The sequence below is a fragment of the Prionailurus bengalensis genome, chromosome A2 (genome assembly GCF_016509475.1).
Source record: "Prionailurus bengalensis isolate Pbe53 chromosome A2, Fcat_Pben_1.1_paternal_pri, whole genome shotgun sequence".
Lineage (NCBI taxonomy): Eukaryota > Metazoa > Chordata > Mammalia > Carnivora > Felidae > Prionailurus > Prionailurus bengalensis.
The window spans coordinates 96,025,306-96,042,909 of record NC_057348.1 but is presented as its reverse complement, the minus strand read 5'-3'; the positions used below and the strand labels follow the sequence as shown (position 1 = coordinate 96,042,909).

Here is a 17,604-nt window from a genome sequence, read left to right as displayed (position 1 = left end):
AGGCAAATGTTGGTCAAACACATATCCTTAGTGATTTCTTGCCTGCTTTCATTATCAATCATGAAAAGTGGTATATAAAAAAATTCTATCATTATAGAATTGTCTATTTCTCCTTTTAGTCTGAATATTTTGCTTTATATGTTTAAGAGTTATGTCAGTAGGGGCATACAAATTTAGAATTATTGTTCTTCCTAATGAGTAACCCCTTATTATTATGAAGTATTCTCTTTATTTTTAGCAATACTTCTTGACTTAAAGTCTACTTTGTCTCTTAGGAATTTCTTTAATCTAATACAAAGTATCTACAACCGACTACCACAAATATCATACTTAACAACAAAGCACTGCACAATTAAGACACCCCCCCCCCACTTGTCATGACTTGTATTCAAAACTGTGCCAGAGGTCTTAACCAGTACAAAGATTAGAAAGGAATACATAAAACCATCATTATTCACAAATGACATAACTGTATACACAGAAAATTCAAAAGAATCTCCAACTATTAGATTTAATAAAATGCTAATTTAACCACCAGATCACAGGAATTTCAGGTCAACATACTAAGTCAATTTATATATGTGTATATGTGTGTGTGTGTGTGTGTGTATATATATATATATATATATATATATATTATATATATGCATATGTGCAAGAAACAACTGGAAACTTTAAATACAAATCAAAACTCAGAATAGCATAAAAAAGACTTTAGAGAAGGTTCAAAAACAGGCATGACTAATCAACAGTGATAGAAGTCAGAACAGTGGTTACCTCTAAGGATGGTTTTGACTGGAAAATTGTGTATCTTAATCTGGGTAGTTTATGTGGTATACACATATGTAAAAATTTATGGATTTGTCCATTAAGATGTATGTACACCTTAATATTACCCTTTAATATTTTTTCAAAAGATAAAACCTTAATAATCCTCTCACTCCACTCCCTAAATTGTCTGCAATAAAGGCAGGCTTATTTTAAAAATATGGCCACCAAGGGCCTTAGGAAATGTCAATCCAATTGTGAAGGGTCGCAAGGTCATGACTAAGAGACAGCAGAGAGAGGGTCCTTTATTTCCAAATCTTACTCTTTTCATTGCACTATAGTTGAAAAATCTACTTATTTTGTGACTATAAATGATAAATTGGTTAATATTGTCCAAATTGATTCATTAGAGCCACAGAAAACTTCCTTTACACCTTTTTGCCCAAGAACATTTTACACAAATTGGAAGATTTGCATTTTACTTCTTTCTTCTATTTTACTCTACTAATACACACAAAGAATAGCAGTTATGATGAAAAAGCAGTGTGTATACAAACTACAAACTGCAATCAGATGCTGAATAACAGATATGACTGCAGACACATTACTTGAAGAGCAATCCTAGTTATTACTATTTAAGCAGTTCAGGTGCCCTCTGTGTCTTTTAGAAATAAGATACAAGTAGGATACAAAGAAGCTTCTGTGGCATACAAATGAACAGGTACAATTAAAACGAAATTTGAAAGATTGTAAAGGGCAAATATAGTAAAGAAGAACAATGACCAATCTGAGAGGCATCTCAAATGTACTGACCTCTGAATTAAAGGAAAAAAAAATCCATGAATTAGAACTGTGTGATACCCCGATCTTTTATTTAACTTGATAAAAGACTTGATGCAATATAAGGTAGATTCCAAAAACGAATGATAAAAACAAAGACTTCAAAGAAGGTAAAGATGCCAGTACAAGCCCACCACATTTGTAAGAGAAGGAAGTTGATGCTCAGAGAAGAAAACCAAATTACTGAGGAGGTGAAGTTAGTGAGTAGCACAATAGAGGCAGGAACCCAAGGCCACTGATAACACCACACTGCCCCCAAATACTTTACCAGCGGGAAGAAAACTGGAAGTCAATAACAATAGTATAAAGGAGGAGTTGATACTCCTCCTCTTAACAATAGTATAAGTGGAGTTTAATAGTGGTCCACCCACTATTACTGTGTTCTGTTGCAGAGGGAGTTAGTCTGACATCAGATATACACCATGAAGATTCTGTTCCCAATTTAACTCAAAAATTTAAGCCCTACTGCATAGAGATGCAAATGTTTTTATTTTTATGTAATCTAATTTACAGTAGATTATTTTAAATGCTAAAAATAATTTATTGGTACCATTATAATCAAATTCAAGAACGTCTGTTTTCTGAAAAATATTTTTCCTATTCTCCCCAGAAATACAGTGAAGAGAGTTGCAACAATATCTCCTATCCCACACACATTCTCTCCTGCGACATGACTTTACCAGTATCCCATCAAATTTCTCTCCTCTTGAATCTGGGCCAACCTCATGACAGGCTTGTATTCCAAGGAATGTGGTAAAAGGACTGCATGACTTTGTTTGTTTGTTTGTTTGTTTGTTTGTTTTGAGGGCAGGGAGGGAGGGGCAGAGAGAGAGAATCTTAAACAGGCTCCATGCTTCACACAGAGCCCAACACAGGGCTCAACTTCACAGCCACTAGATCATGGCCTGAGCCGGTATCAAGAGTCAAACGCTTAACCAACTGAGCCATCCAGGACTGCATGGCTTCTAAACATACATCATAAAAGGCCATGAAGCGTCTGCCTGTGTCTTTTGGAAAATTAGTGTTGTTGGAAGCCAGCTGCCATATAAGAAGCCCAACCATTCTGAGATCACCATACTGGAAAAGCTACATGCAGGCACTCTGGCTAACAAACCCAACTTTGTACATCCTCCGAGCCACCTCCACCAAGGTACAAGCAAAGGTACCATGGATCCTCTAGTTAAATCACTTGGTCCAGGTAGAAAACAAAGAGAAGTACTGTATATGGACAATAAACTTGATTCTAGAAACACACATCTTAAAGATACTTTAAAAGTAAATCTTTCTTGGGGAGCCTGGATGGCTCAGTCAGTTAGGCATATGACTGTTGATTTCACCTCAGGTCATGATCTCATGGTTCTGAGATCAAGCCCCACATTGGGCTCCAGGCTGGGTGTGAAGCCTGCTTACTATTCTCTCTCTCCTTCTGCCCTACATGCACACACGTATGCTCTCTCTCTCTCTCTCTCTCTGTCAAAAATAAAAAATAAATAAAACTTTCTTACTCAGGCAATGGGAGAGTTTTTCTCCCTAAAAGGATAGGTGACCACTCCCCTCTTTTAACACCAGTTGCTGGACCTTTAGGATCCTTGAAAATATTTTATAAGATTTGATTATTAGAATAATTAAAAATTAAGATGCACTTGTCTTAAATAGAATGTTTTGACAATTACATATTCTACATAATTTTTTTGTCATTACTATTTAAATCAGAGAATTTGTGCTTTGGGAATTCTGCAGCATCTGGCAGAAGGATTGCTTTGGATGTATACAAACTTGGTACACGAACATAAAGGAATTTGGGGGAATAAAACCTATATATTTGTAAGGTAAGAATTCATATGGATATAGACTGTGCTCCCTCATAGTCTCATATAATTTTGCCCTAGAAAAAGATAATTGCATACAGTCTTTTATACAACTATCACAAGCCAACATGAGCACACTTTATAAATAGAAGATGTTCCACCCAAAGAGTAAAATGCTTCTATTTTCATCTTTTTATTATGCCTACATTTTCAAACCAATAGGCTAAGTAGACTCTAAGTCTGAATAATTTGGTCCAAGAATTTCTTCATTCTCAAAAGCTCTATTTGGTAGTAGAAAACCATGAAACAAATTGTGAGCATATTTTAACATTTTTATTAACAAAATTAAAACCCACTTTATCTGTATTTCGCCATGCTTCATACTGCTTTTCAATATTTATGTAGTATAATTTGATTTGGTGACTAAGACATTAAATTGCATTTAATAGATTTAGATTCATCACTAGCTAACGCAATGACTTCTGTCAATTCAGTATTATCATACATTGGCATCATTTCTAAACCACCTGTAAAGTTTATCTTGCTTTATAAAGAAAAAGATACACTTCAGAACACATTAATGCTTGGCACTAATTTTACCAAATGATTTTTATTGTAATTTTCTAAATGGCAGCTGATGGAGAGATAATGACTATGCCAGTATATAAGCTAGACTTGTTTAGAAACTGGGAGTAGAGAAAAATCTTTAAAAGAAAGTTAAATGTTTACTTTTTAATGTATTCAACAGCCTAACATACAATGCAGCAAGGAAAAAAGGACAAGATCTGCTGGCAACACTTATGGAGACCTTTTCGACTAGCCACCTCATTTTGCAGTTGATAGAACCAATATCCCAGAGAAGTTAAATAATTTGTCCAATGTCAGGGAGCTGGCAAGCAGCAAAAGTGGGATAAGAACCCAAGTCTATCTCCCAGTCCAGCTCTCTTTCTAAAAATACAGTATAGGGGCTCCTGAGTGGCTCCGTTGGTTAAGCATCTGACTTTGACCCAGGTCACAATCTCATGGTTCATGGGTTCGAGCCCCGCATCTGGCTCTGTGCTGACAGCTCAGAGCCTGGAGCCTGCTTCAGATTCTGTGTCTCCCTCTCTCTCTGCCCCTCCCCCGCTCACACTCTTGTCTGTCTCTCTCAAAAATAAATAAAACGTTAGGGGCGCCTGGGTGGCTCAGTCGGTTAAGCGTCCAACTTCGGCTCAGGTCATGATCTCACGGTTCGTGAGTTCAAGCCCCGTGTCGGGCTCTGTGCTGACAGCTCAGAGCCTGAAGCCTGTTTCAGATTCTGTGTCTCCCTCTCTCTCTCTGACCCTCCCCCGTTCATGCTCTGTCTTTCTGTGTCTCAAAAATAAACGTTAAAAAAAAAAATTTAAATAAATAAATAAAACATTAAAAAAATTTTTTTTAAATACAGTACAGCCTCTTCAATGGGAAACAAATTTCATAAACACTTCTAAGAGAAGTCCATTAAAACTTTGAGTGTTTTGGAAACATTTAACAATTCATTTCTACAATCTCTAATTTCATCAAGGTGAACTTTGGTGAGGAAACTCCATCATGGTCATAGTCTAGAAATGCCCGTGCCTGGCTGCCATAGATGACAGACACCTTTTGACAGCAAGTAAAGTAAAAAGCAGAAGAGAGATAATTAAATAAGTGTTTTTGCATTGCACAAATCTTGCAGTCACTAGAAACACCAAAATGTCTCCCAGCTGTCTTACTGAATAAAAGTAATCTTTGAAAATGCATATGTGGCATGCTTTTATTCTGACAGGTAAGTGAGGCTTCTGGTTCCTTCATAGTTCCTTATCCTTTCCCACCTCTGATTTAAAAACTAATCATTTTAGGGGCGCCTGGGTGGCTCAGTCAGCTAAGCGTCCGACTTCAGCTCAGGTCATGATCTCGCAGTTCGTGGGTTCGAGCCCCACGTCGGGCTCTGTGCTGACAGCTCAGAGCCTGGAGCCTGTTTCAGATTCTATGTCTCCCTTTCTCTCTGACCCACCCCGTTCATGCTCTATCTCTGTCTCAAAAATAAATAAACGTTAAAAAAAAAATTAAAAATAAAATAAAATAAAATAAAATAAAAACTAATTATTTTGGAGCACCTGGGTGGTTCAGTTGGTTAAACATCCAAGTCTTGATCTTAGCTCAGGTCTTGATCTCAGGGTTCTGAGTTCAAGCCCCATGTCAGGCTCCATAAAGTAAAATAAAAACTGCTCCTTTTGTACAGCAATGCATACAAGTCAGGCCGTCTGTTTCAACATGGCTTAAGTTTTAACAGGAAAAAAAAATTATAAATAAATAAAGGCAGTGTTAGTGTTTCATGCTGTCCCCTTTCCACTGTTTTACTGAGGTATGATCAATTAAAAAAATTTTTTTTAATTTTCTAAACATTCTCTTCAATTCAATTATAAAATTCAAAGGCTCTACTTTTGTACTGGATCAATCTAAATCCCTTTCAAAACATATTTAATAGTTCACGATTAACACCGAACACTGGTACTTAAATATATTTAATAATAAATTAGTCAATAGTTTGATGTCCAATAATCCCTCTTCTGATATGACATCAATGACTGTAACCATGTATTGACCCTGAACAAGGAGAAAAAGCAGAATTTAAAATCCTCACCAACCCTGGCATCAAATAACAACCAAAAAAATCAAACCTTGGGGCACCTGGGTGGCTCAGTCGGTTGAGCATCGGACTTCAGCTCAGGTCATGATCTCGCGGTTTGTGGGTTCGAGCCCTGCATCAGGCTCTGTGCTGACAGCTCAGAGCCTGGAGCCTGCTTCGGATTCTGTGTCTCCCTCTCCCTTTGCCCCTCCCCCACTTGTGCACTGTCTCTCTGTCTCTCAAAAATGAATAAATGTAAAAACAAAATTTTTAAAAAGTCAAAATTTTAAAAAGTAAAAATGTACAATAAAATTAAGATACAATTCAAATGATAAATTGTATATAAGGGATACAGTACATATAGTACAGGGCTCACCTTATATCAGGAAAGGGCTAACAAATAGCTCTCTCGATTTAATGCTGCTTTAATTATCCAATCACATGGCTAATTAAACATTCTTTCCTACCTTCCTCCATTCCCAAAACCATTCCTAATCACCCTTTCTAAAGTCAGTGATGACTGTTTTGGAATGTAATACATAATCTTGACTTTGTGGCTTGATCCTAAATATCATGTCCTGTTCTTTAGAAGCCTTCTTACTCCTAAAAGGCAGATGCATTTAAGTAACCCCTCAGTGAGTGCTGCCTCCACCAATCTAACTTTCTTACCAGCTCACACCACATATGGAGGTATAGAATAGTGGCCAAATTGTTTTGGTGAACTCTGACATAATAATCATCTTTCACCCAAAGAGAAACTGGTTCAATATTTAGTTCAACATTTTGAGCCCCTCAAAACAATCTATTAAATTTATAATAAATAAGTAATGAGGATATTTTATGGTATTTTGGAGGGAAAAAAGTCCTTAACCATCTTAAATAGACCTCAAAGAACAAATTCTTCCAAATTCAAAAGTAATTGTTTTAAACCAATTAATGCTATAAGGTTTAAACATGAGACAAAGTATTCTCATTATGTACATAAGTCTATTCACATTTTATTAGAGTTCCTACCTATGGTAGTTCTTAAAATAATTGACGCTTTGTTTTCTGATGGACTCTTGCAAAACTTCAGATTTGCTACCACAAAATTCTTCTCCAACTTGCATCAACCTAGTTGGACAAAAAAAAATCATATTAATTTCAGTAACATCCGTATAGAACAAAAGTAGTCTAGGTCATCTTTCTTCAAAGATAACAAACCAAAAAAAATGGATGTTTGAAGAAGTTCTAAACATCACAAATTCATTATGGTTTACAGACATCTGAAGGACAGAAACCCAGCAGAAATTAGATGATGAATGTTCAATTCTCTTCATTTCCATGAAGAAGTTACACCTGATAACTCACTGATTCATGATTTCTTTGATTACCATGGTTGAATGAAACAAACCAAAGAATTAAAACAAGATCTTAAGCAGTACCTGCTGATTATATCCAAAACAAAGATGAAATCATCATATTTAAATATAGACAAATCCGTTCCAAGCAAGTAGGTTTTTACTTTTAGTTGAACATCCTATAAAACAAAACAAAAAAATATTTCAGGTAAACCCAAAATATAGAAAACAAGTTCCCAGAACCATTTATTCTATAGTTACAAATTAAAATGAGACAGGAATATATTATTAAGAATATATATTTAGGACAATAACCAATATCCTTACAGTGGTATCATAGAGACAATTCCACAAGCATCAGTATAAAAATAGTAATGGCCACAATCATCACTATTAATACATACACACACATGTAAGATAAGAATTATATGCAAGTGTTGGCTATGAAGATAAAAATCATCACTTATGTGTAGCTTGGTAGGCTAGAAACCCCAAAATAACCAATTAAAAAATAATTAGAATTAATAAGATAACTATTTCAAGTGATTATGTATAATACATAAAAATTAAGTTTTCATGTATTTCTGCTGTAGCACCTTAAAATGAAGAGATTCCATTTATTTATTTATTTTTAATTTTTTTTTAACATTTATTATTTATTTTTGAGACAGAGAGAGACAGAGCATGAATGGGGGAGGGACAGAGAGAGGAAGACACAGAATCGGAAACAGGCTCCAGGCTCTGAGCTGTCAGCACAGAGCCCGATGCGGGGCTCAAACTCACGGACCGTGAGATCATGACCTGAGATGAAGTCGGCCACTTAACTGACTGAGCCACCCAGGTGCTCCGAAGAGATTCCATTTAAAATAAATGTTAAAAGTGTAATATACTTAGGAAAATTTTAAAAGGCAATATCAGACCTATAAGAAAGAACTAACAACTCTAATAGGATACAAAATAAATTTCAATAAAATGAGAGTCAAGGGACTGAATGAGTGACTAAATAGTGCAAGTCAACTTTTCCAAATTAATGCAGTGGTTCAATGAAATTCTAACCAAATCACAAAAAACTTTTCCTTTGAACAATCACTCTAAAATTCACCAGAAATAAGAAACAGGCAACAACCTCTTTTTTAAAAATAAAGCTTTGAAAAGACAGCTTAAAAGGTATAAGTGAATGGGGTGACTGGGTGGCTCAGTCGGTTAAGCATCCGACTTCAGCTCAGGTCATGATCTCACTGCTCGTGAGTTCAAGCCCTGCATCAGGTTCTGTGTTGACAGCTCAGAGCCTGGAGCCTGCTTCAGATACTGTCTCCCCCTCTCTCTGCCCCTCCCATGTTCATTCTCTCTCTCTCTCTCAATAATAAATAAATGCTTAAAAACTTTTTTTTAAAGATGTAAGTGATGTTGGAGGACTTGTACTATCTGCATTAAATACATAAAAAACTATTTTTTAAAAAGAATACTACCAATACCCAAAGAATCAATAAAATATGACACCTTAGAAATAGTGCTAATATATATACATAAGCTTAAGAAACCGCAATAAAAACTACTGTTTGCCCATTATTTACTTTTTGTCAGCATTATGCTAAGAACTTCATATATTATCATTAATCCTAAAATCGTTCTGTTGAGCAGGCATTTATTATCCTAAGAGATAAAAAACTGAAAATAGGTCAAGTAATTGTCTAAATTCACATGCCCCATGAATGACAAAGCTAAGACTTGAACCCAGGTCTCTCTGCCTCCAAAGTCTCTTTTCACTGGACCTTGCTACAAGGAGGCATCACAAATAAAGACACAAGAAAAAAGATCATCCAGAAAATAGTGAAAGGAAAACCAACTAGATTTGGGGGGAAGAACAACTCTCTCCTCTCTACATCACATATCAAAAGATATATAAAAGGACTGAATAAGTGTTTTTGTATGTTTTCAAAAGATTAAAAATTAATCCAATAAAGCAAAAATATTTTCTGAGTACCTAGTAAGTGTTCTAGGCAGTACTGTACGTACTTGGGATATAGCAATTAATGTAAAGATTGTAATGTATAGATAATGTATAGATAAATATCTATAATTACCAGATGAATGTTGACCTGAGCTTTACATAGGAAAAAATAGTTTAAGAATAAATGTAGCACAAATTACAAAGGACAAAGGTCAATAGTTTGACTTCATAAAAATGTAGATCATCTGCATATTGAAAATAAGTGAACAGACATATGATATACAAAAGATTACTCATTATCATATAAATCATTTAGAACTTATGAACAAAAAACAAATAATTCACAAATCAGTTAAGTTATGGAGTTTTTAAATGTTCACCTTCTCTAATAATTAAAGAAGTATGAATTAAAACACTAATAAAAATATTAACAGATTAACTGCCTAATTAAAAGATAAAATCTCTCAAAAAAAACATTTCTTTTATATTTATAGAAGACACAAACATGATCCAAAAACATTTAAAATAAAGACACAAAGGAAAATATGAACAAAATAAACACAGCAATAGTAATAATAAAACAAGCTAGAATTCATAGCAAAATGACTCAGGACAAAAGAACTACATATTTTTTTAATTAATGAAGGGAATTACGTACAAAGAAGGTAGGTAAAGTGGTTATTAGCATTGCAGCATCAATCAACCTAGCATCCAAGTATAAAAAGCAAAAGCTATTGTTAGAAATAAAACAAAAACCTGACAAAATTACAATTCTTCTGAAAGATTAAAACCCCTCCCTCAGAATGACACAGGCTAAGGAAACAAAAAATAAATAAAATATAGATTAGAATAATACAATTAATAATAAGCTTGCTTTAATATACACATAGAACTTAACTCCCACTTGGGGCGTCTGGGTGGCTCAGTCGGTTAAGCGGCCGACTTCGCTCAGGTCATGATCTTGCGGTCCGTGAGTTCGAGCCCTGCGTCGGGCTCTGTGCTGACAGCTCAGAGCCTGAAGCCTGTTTCAGATTCTGTGTCTCCCTCTCTCTGACCCTCCCCCGTTCATGCTCTGTCTCTCTCTGTCTCAAAAATAAACGTTAAAAAAAAAAAAATGTTTAAAAAAAGAAAAAAGAAAAAAAAAAAAGAACTTAACTCCCACCACAAAGAAGAAATACATGGTTATTTTTCCAAATGCCCAAGCAAAACATTTTTAAGTGGGTGGCTAATAGGATGTAAAGAAAATCTCAAATTCACAAAAAGTAGAAATATTGCAACCCTAATTCTCTATAGTAAAAAGAAATAATAAGCACATGAATAATATGAATAATTTCTTACATATCAAATATTTAAAGATAAAATAAAAATCTTGGAACATCAAGACTTTCATATAGTTAGGTTTGTAAGCTCCATAGGTCAAGTATCATGGGTTCACCACTAAGTTCTCAAATTGACAGTTTCTGCCAAATGGTACAATTGATACAAACTTTTTTATTACAGACTTTCTAGTTGAGTCAAAATACATGGAAAATATTCTAAAAATTTTCGTATCAAAAATCACAGTCATTCTGATTTTGAATTTAATTTTTATGTCAGAAAGGTTAAATATCTTCTTAGAATTTAATTATCCCTATATTTATGACGAATGTATACAAATTGTCACACACTCACTTATGCGTTGGAATTCAGGATTTCATATGTTAGAAATGTATTATGGCACATATATAGCATATATCATATAACAGCCCCAGTGGGGTGTAAGGCAGTATCCCAAAATAAAATGCATTAATATTCCTGCAACATATAAATGTTCACTTTAATGAGATAAACACTACAAAAAGTTTAATGACAATACTGGTCTGGTTCTGCTGCTGAATGAATTCAAATTGGGTCAGGTTTGCCTGCTGAATATGTTATCAAAAAACATTTGTTTTTCATAGGTTTTGCTTTTTCAAATTGAATTGAGCCTTGTACTTTCAACTGACAAACACTCAAATGCGTTCCTAATGTATGCAAAATACTGTTTAGAACTAGTTGAGAACTGTGGTAGGGGGGCAAATGAGACTTGGGAGTGGTGGAGATGAAGATATTCTAAAGCTTGAAACATACAACACAATAATCTATACTCAAAAGAATGATCACTTTCATTAAACTAGCTAAATGCTTAAATTTACTAAACCTCATATTTAACAGATTCTACTATATCAGGAATGATATCAGATTGCCAGACTGAATGGAAACTAGCTATATGAAATGCCAGGTCAGTATTTCAAAGTACACTGAATTATCAGAAACTCTGCCATGGATTCTACAATTTCAAGTACAATCAGTGTTATTAGGAGACTATATCAGAAAATTAAATCATAAATAACTCCTATCTGACCCTACACTTATATTCAGTGGGTATGAGATTTCCCTTTCCAGTATATAGAAAATTCAGAAAAACATCAGCCCAAACCCATAATTAATAATAAATTAAAAAGCAGTTAAAGGGGGCAGCTGGGTGGCTCAGTCAGTTAAGTATCTTACCTCGGCCTAGATCATGATACTGTAGTTTTTGAGTTCAAGCCCCACGTCGAGCTCTGTGCTGACAGCTCAGAGCCTGAAGCCTGCTTCTGATTCTGTGCCTCCCTCTCTCTCTCTGTCCCTGCCCCACTCCTGCTCTTTCTCTCTCAAAAATAAAAACAAACATTTAAAAAAAAAAAGCAGTTTAGGGATGCCTGGGGGGTCTCAGTTGATTAAACATGCAACTCCTGATTTCAGTTCAGGTCATGATCTCAGGGTACATGGGATCAAGCCACACATGGGCTCCAGGCACTGATATCATGGAGCCTGCTTAGGATTCTTTCTCTCCATCTCTCTCTCTGCCCCTCACCACACTCTCTCTCAAAATAAATAAACTTTTTTTTTAAGTAGTTTAATATAGAATAAAGGCCACATATGAAAAACCCACAGCTAACATCATACTCAATGGTAAAAAACTGAGAGCTTTTCCTCCAAGATTAGGAATAAGAAAAAGATGCCCACTCTTGCTACTTTTATTCAACACTGGATGTCCTAGCCAAAGCAATTAGACAAGAAAAAGAAAGGAGGCATCCATATTTGTAAGGAAGAACTTAAACTGTCACTGGCAGATTATAGGGTATTATACATAGAAAACCTTAAAGACTTGACCAAAAAACTACTAGAAGTAAAAAATAAGTTCAACAAAATTTCAAATTACAAAAGTAATACCTAGAAATCGGTAGCATTTCTATAAACTAATAACAAAGTGGAAGAAAGAGAAATTAAGAAAATATTTCCACTTACTGCTCCGCCAAAAAGAATAAAATACCTAGGAATAAACAACCAAAAAAGGTGAAAGACCTTTACTCTGAAAACTATGAAACGATGAAAGAAATTGAAGACAACACAAACAAATGGAAGGATATTCCATGCTCATGGACTCAAAGAATATTGTTAAAATGTCCATACCAGCCAAAGCAACCTACAGATTTAATGCAATCCCTATCAAAATACCAACAGCACTTTTCATAGAGCTAGAACAAACAATCCAAAATTTGTATGGAACCACAAAAAAGACCCCAAATAGCCAAAGCAATCTTGAGAAAGAACAACAAAGCTGGAGGTATCACAATGCCAGATTTCAAGATATATTACAAAACTGAAACAATCAAAACAGTATATTACTGGCATAAAAATAGATACATAGGGGCGCCTGGGTGGTGCAGTCGGTTAAGCGTCCGACTTCAGCCAGGTCACGATCTCGCGGTCCGTGAGTTCGAGCCCCGCGTCAGGCTCTGGGCTGATGGCTCGGAGCCTGGAGCCTGTTTCCGATTCTGTGTCTCCCTCTCTCTCTGCCCCTCCCCCGTTCATGCTCTGTCTCTCTCTGTCCCAAAAATAAATAAACGTTGAAAAAAAAAAAAATTAAAAAAAAAAAAAATAGATACATAGACCAATGGAGTATAATAGCCCAGAAATAAGCCCACACTTGTATGGTCAATTAATCTATGATAAAGAAGGCAAGAATACACCATGGGAGAAAAGACAGTTTCTTCAATAAATGATGCTGGGAAAACTGGAAAGCTACATGCAAAAGAATGAAACTGGACCACTTTCTTCCCTAAGCACAAAAACATATTCAAAATGGATTAAAGACCTAAATGTGACACCTGAAACCATAAAACTCCTAAAAGAAAACATAAGCAGTAATCTCTTGGACATTAGCCTTAGCAACATCTTTACAGATTTTTTACCTCAGGCAAGGGAAACAAAAGCAAAAATAAAGTATTGGAACTACACAAAAATAAAATGCTTTTTCATGGCGAAAGAAACCATCAACAAAATGGAAAGACAACCTACTGAATGGGAGACAATATATGCAAATGATATATCTGAGAAGGGATCAATACCCAAAATATATAAAGAAATTATACAACTCAACTGCAAAAAAAATCCTCAAATAATCCAATTAAAAATGGGCAAAGGACCTGAGTAGACATTTTTCCAAAGAAGGCATACAGATGGCCAACAGACACATGAAAAGATCTCAATGTCACTAATCATCAGAGAAATGCAAATCAGAACCATGAGATATCACCCTATACCTGTCAAAATGGCTAAAATCAAAAAAGAGATGAAATAACAAGTGTTGCTGAGGATGTGAAAAAAAAGGAACTCTTGATTTGGCACTACTGATAGGAATGTAAATTGGTGTAACCACTGTGGAAAATAGTACTGAAGTTCCTCAAAAAATTAAGAATAGAATTACTATATGATCCAAAAGAGCAGCCCAAAAAGAACAAAAAAGAGTTATCTTCAAAGAAATTACACTTTTGTCTAGGAAGTAATAAATTTAAAGAAATTAAAAAATTTAATTATCTGATAATAACTATGCCACTAAACTGTAAAAGAAAAGTTTAAGAAGATACATTCAGTTAATAAACATGTAAGATGCCCTCAAGGCACAAAATCACTGACTTAGAAAAAACTTTTTCATTCTACACTAGATGTTAACCTATCACCTATTTAGTTTTCCTTTATCTAAAATTAACAGAAAGGAAAGGAAACAAATAAATGAAATAAAAATAAATAGAGTATCTCAATAAGAAAGCAATTTCTTAAGGTAAGTGTGCATTTGCTAGGACACTAAAAGCAAAAATGTAACCAAGGAATATATATATATATTTCCAATAGAGATTTTCAAATTAGAAGATTTACAGACAAATAAAACTGTGAACTAAATTACAGAAATTAAATTAAATGACAGATATAGTCCAAAGAAAAACTAACATATAACTAAATCTATAAGGAATACAAATAAGTACAGAAAAGTTCAAACACCGAATTTCTAAAACTTTGACATGAAAGTTTCAGTTGCTTTTGTAAAGAAAATAATTAAAAAAACCCAAACCTGCCATATTCGTGTAAGTCCATGTTCCAATTTCTTTTTTATGTAGCCACGATCAAAATTAGTTTCTTCAGTACCCATATTACTCCCTTCTGAAAATAAAAGAGGATACACATTTTCAGATCTGATTCCCATTTTTGTTTTCTGAAAAAAACATTTTAACTCTCATGTATTGTAAGCCTATATAAAATATACAAATATTTATACAATCAAAACAATGTCAAAAATAGGTATTAGGATTAAACCCATTTGATAAGATACACAAATTCAGACTGTGAAATGTTAAGCATTCTACACTTAAGACCACTCAGTACCTATGTGATTGCAGCTGGAATTCTAACTTGGGTAGTGTGATTGCAGAGACAAGGTTCTTGATGACTGCCAAGGCATTACAGGAACCAATAACCTAAGTATCAGTTAATATGCATGTTACCAAAAGTACAGATTGCAGAACTGCACATGCAGTAAGGTAATGATGCATATGTTTTATATTTTTCATAATCCAGGATAGTCTTATCCATTCCAAATAATCTAACAATGTCCAGCTCAACAGGTAAGAGCAATGATGTGCTTCAAAACAAATTTCCCCCCTAAAAGCAACTGAAAATGCAATTATGTACATTTATATTAAAAAGATTATGCCTTTTTATGACTAAACTATGTGGAACAAGTGAGGATGTTATTTCATCTTAGGCTAGCAGGGTGTCCACTGGTAACCAGCAAAAGGCCCTCGCATAGGCCACATCCCAGGTTCATGCCTCGTGTACCTTTGACCACTCCTACAGCTGAAGCTATTTATTATCTGTTCAGTGTGGCTACCAAGAATCCAGCAGCTCAGGGCAGTGCACCCAGACGATACCTTTAGAGTTTTATTTCATGACAGTAAAGTGTTAAGATACCAAGAGTATCATTACAGCAGGTGACCTCGAGACTGTTTCAGCTTTATAAAGTTCTGTGAAGAAAAATTTTCAAATTTCGGACTCCTACAATTGTATTTCTTAATGTGAATATGAAAGGATTAATTTCAAGTGAAAAAAATGACTTTTTGGAGTTCTAGATAATGTCAGCTGTTAGGCTCATCAGAGTCCTGAATATTCTTAAAATACACAAAATCAGGTCAAGGAATTGTAGCAGAGAGGATTAAGTATGAAAGGCTCAATTGGTGTTTTAAGTTTGACTCTATAACCCAATAAAAATACATACATATATACAATAATACATGCAAACTATGAGCCTGAAGCAAAAAAGCAAACCTCACTATGATGAATACATATTGTCCCCTAAACTCTTATTTTATATCTAAAGTTGTATTAATTTTGTTCCAAACTTTGTCTTTGGTTTCTCCTTAATGTATTAGAAAAGGGAAAACAGGTGCTGAAATGTCTTAACAGTTTCTGCAACTAGAAAAAAAAGAAAGGTTGCCAAAACAGGATAAACTTGTGAAGATCTGGAATCCCATTAAGCCGAGCAATTCCCTAAGTAACCTGAGGTTTAAAAAGAAAAAGGCATACGTATATTTCATTATTATCTCTTGACCCATTTCATTTGATATTAACAACAACCAGTGTAAGAACTTCATATTTTCTCTAAACTTTACACCAAATCTACAAGTAGATGTGTTACTACCCTATATGGGAATTTTTATTTGTTCTGTTTTTTTTTTTTCATCTATCATTCTAAGAGGAAAGCTGAGGCATGGAGAAGATAAACTTCTTCACATTCTTATCTTTGGAAAATGGCAGTCAAAATTGGAAGCCATGTATCTCTGACTGCAAAGCCCACGCTCACAGAGGTAGTACAGGGATGAGAGTATAGGAGTTAGGTAAAAACAGTCTGGCCTAGAAACCTAGCTCAGTGTCCACTCCTTTCTTCTGCTTTCTCATCTTTCCCTACCTTTGCCATCCTCCAAGCAATATTTCTAAAAGGATTCCTTCTGTAGAATTTTCCTCTGTTATTTTTTTCAAGTTTATTTATTTATTTTGAGAGAGAAGGAGAGAGAGAATGAGCAGGAGAGGGGGGGAGAGAGAGAGAGAGAGAGAGAGAGAGAGAGAGAGAGAGAGAGAGGGAGAGGGAGAGAATACCAAGAAGGCTCCATGCTTAGCACAGAGCCCAACATGGGGCTCAGTCTCATGACCATGAGATCATGACTTAAGCCACTATCAAGAGTTGGATGCTTAACTGAGCCACCGGGGCACGCCCATTATTTTTTGCTATCTATATATCCTATATATATTTATAAGCTTCTTATGAGTCAAGACAAATATTAAACTTATGTCTTCTATACTACCAGAATCCTACAGTAAGATTTGAGTGAGCTTCCACCCACCCAACCACAGAAACCAAGCATCTCAGAAATTAGAAGCTACTAAAATAATGTGATTGATCAGCTACATTAAATTGTGTGCAAAACAAAAACTTGTGCAGTATAATTTATTTTGACCATATTAAACAAAATGCTGATAAAAGCATTTAGTACTTTTAAAAAGTATCTCGAATACTTAATCTAAGCTATTGTACAAGGATAATCACTTAAGACATATAGTTATATAAATGAAGTAATTTAAATATAATGTCTAGTTAATATAATTTCTCAAAGATTCGTTCCTTATGTAGCTGACTATACCATAGTCATTTAAAGTTGTGGTTTTTATTCAAAGATTAATATTTTAAAACCTTGCTTTTTATGAAATTTTAAGTCCTACTGTGTTTTCACAGGAAGAAAAATGTAATTATTAATCCTTAGAATCTAGCTTTATTAGTACAACTTGACAACTAGCAAAAAGATTTAATAGTAAACATTAGCATTAATTTTACAGTAAATTTGGACAGACCAATGCCTTAATTAGTTTGGAATTAAT

The 17,604-nt window shown here is 34.6% G+C and overlaps 1 protein-coding gene across 2 annotated transcripts in view; it reads right to left on the bottom strand.

Moving 5' to 3' along the window:
• The window catches only part of VPS50 (VPS50 subunit of EARP/GARPII complex), a 133,258-nt gene that overhangs the window by 51,561 nt on the left and 64,093 nt on the right, over window positions 1-17,604 (bottom strand). For both annotated transcript variants that reach the window (XM_043588863.1, XM_043588865.1), the window contains 3 exons: window positions 14,750-14,838; window positions 7,470-7,564; window positions 7,060-7,158 (listed from right to left, as the gene is read on the bottom strand). In XM_043588863.1, coding sequence (XP_043444798.1) covers window positions 7,060-7,158; window positions 7,470-7,564; window positions 14,750-14,838 — 283 coding nt within the window. The remainder of the gene's footprint in view (window positions 1-7,059; window positions 7,159-7,469; window positions 7,565-14,749; window positions 14,839-17,604) is intronic.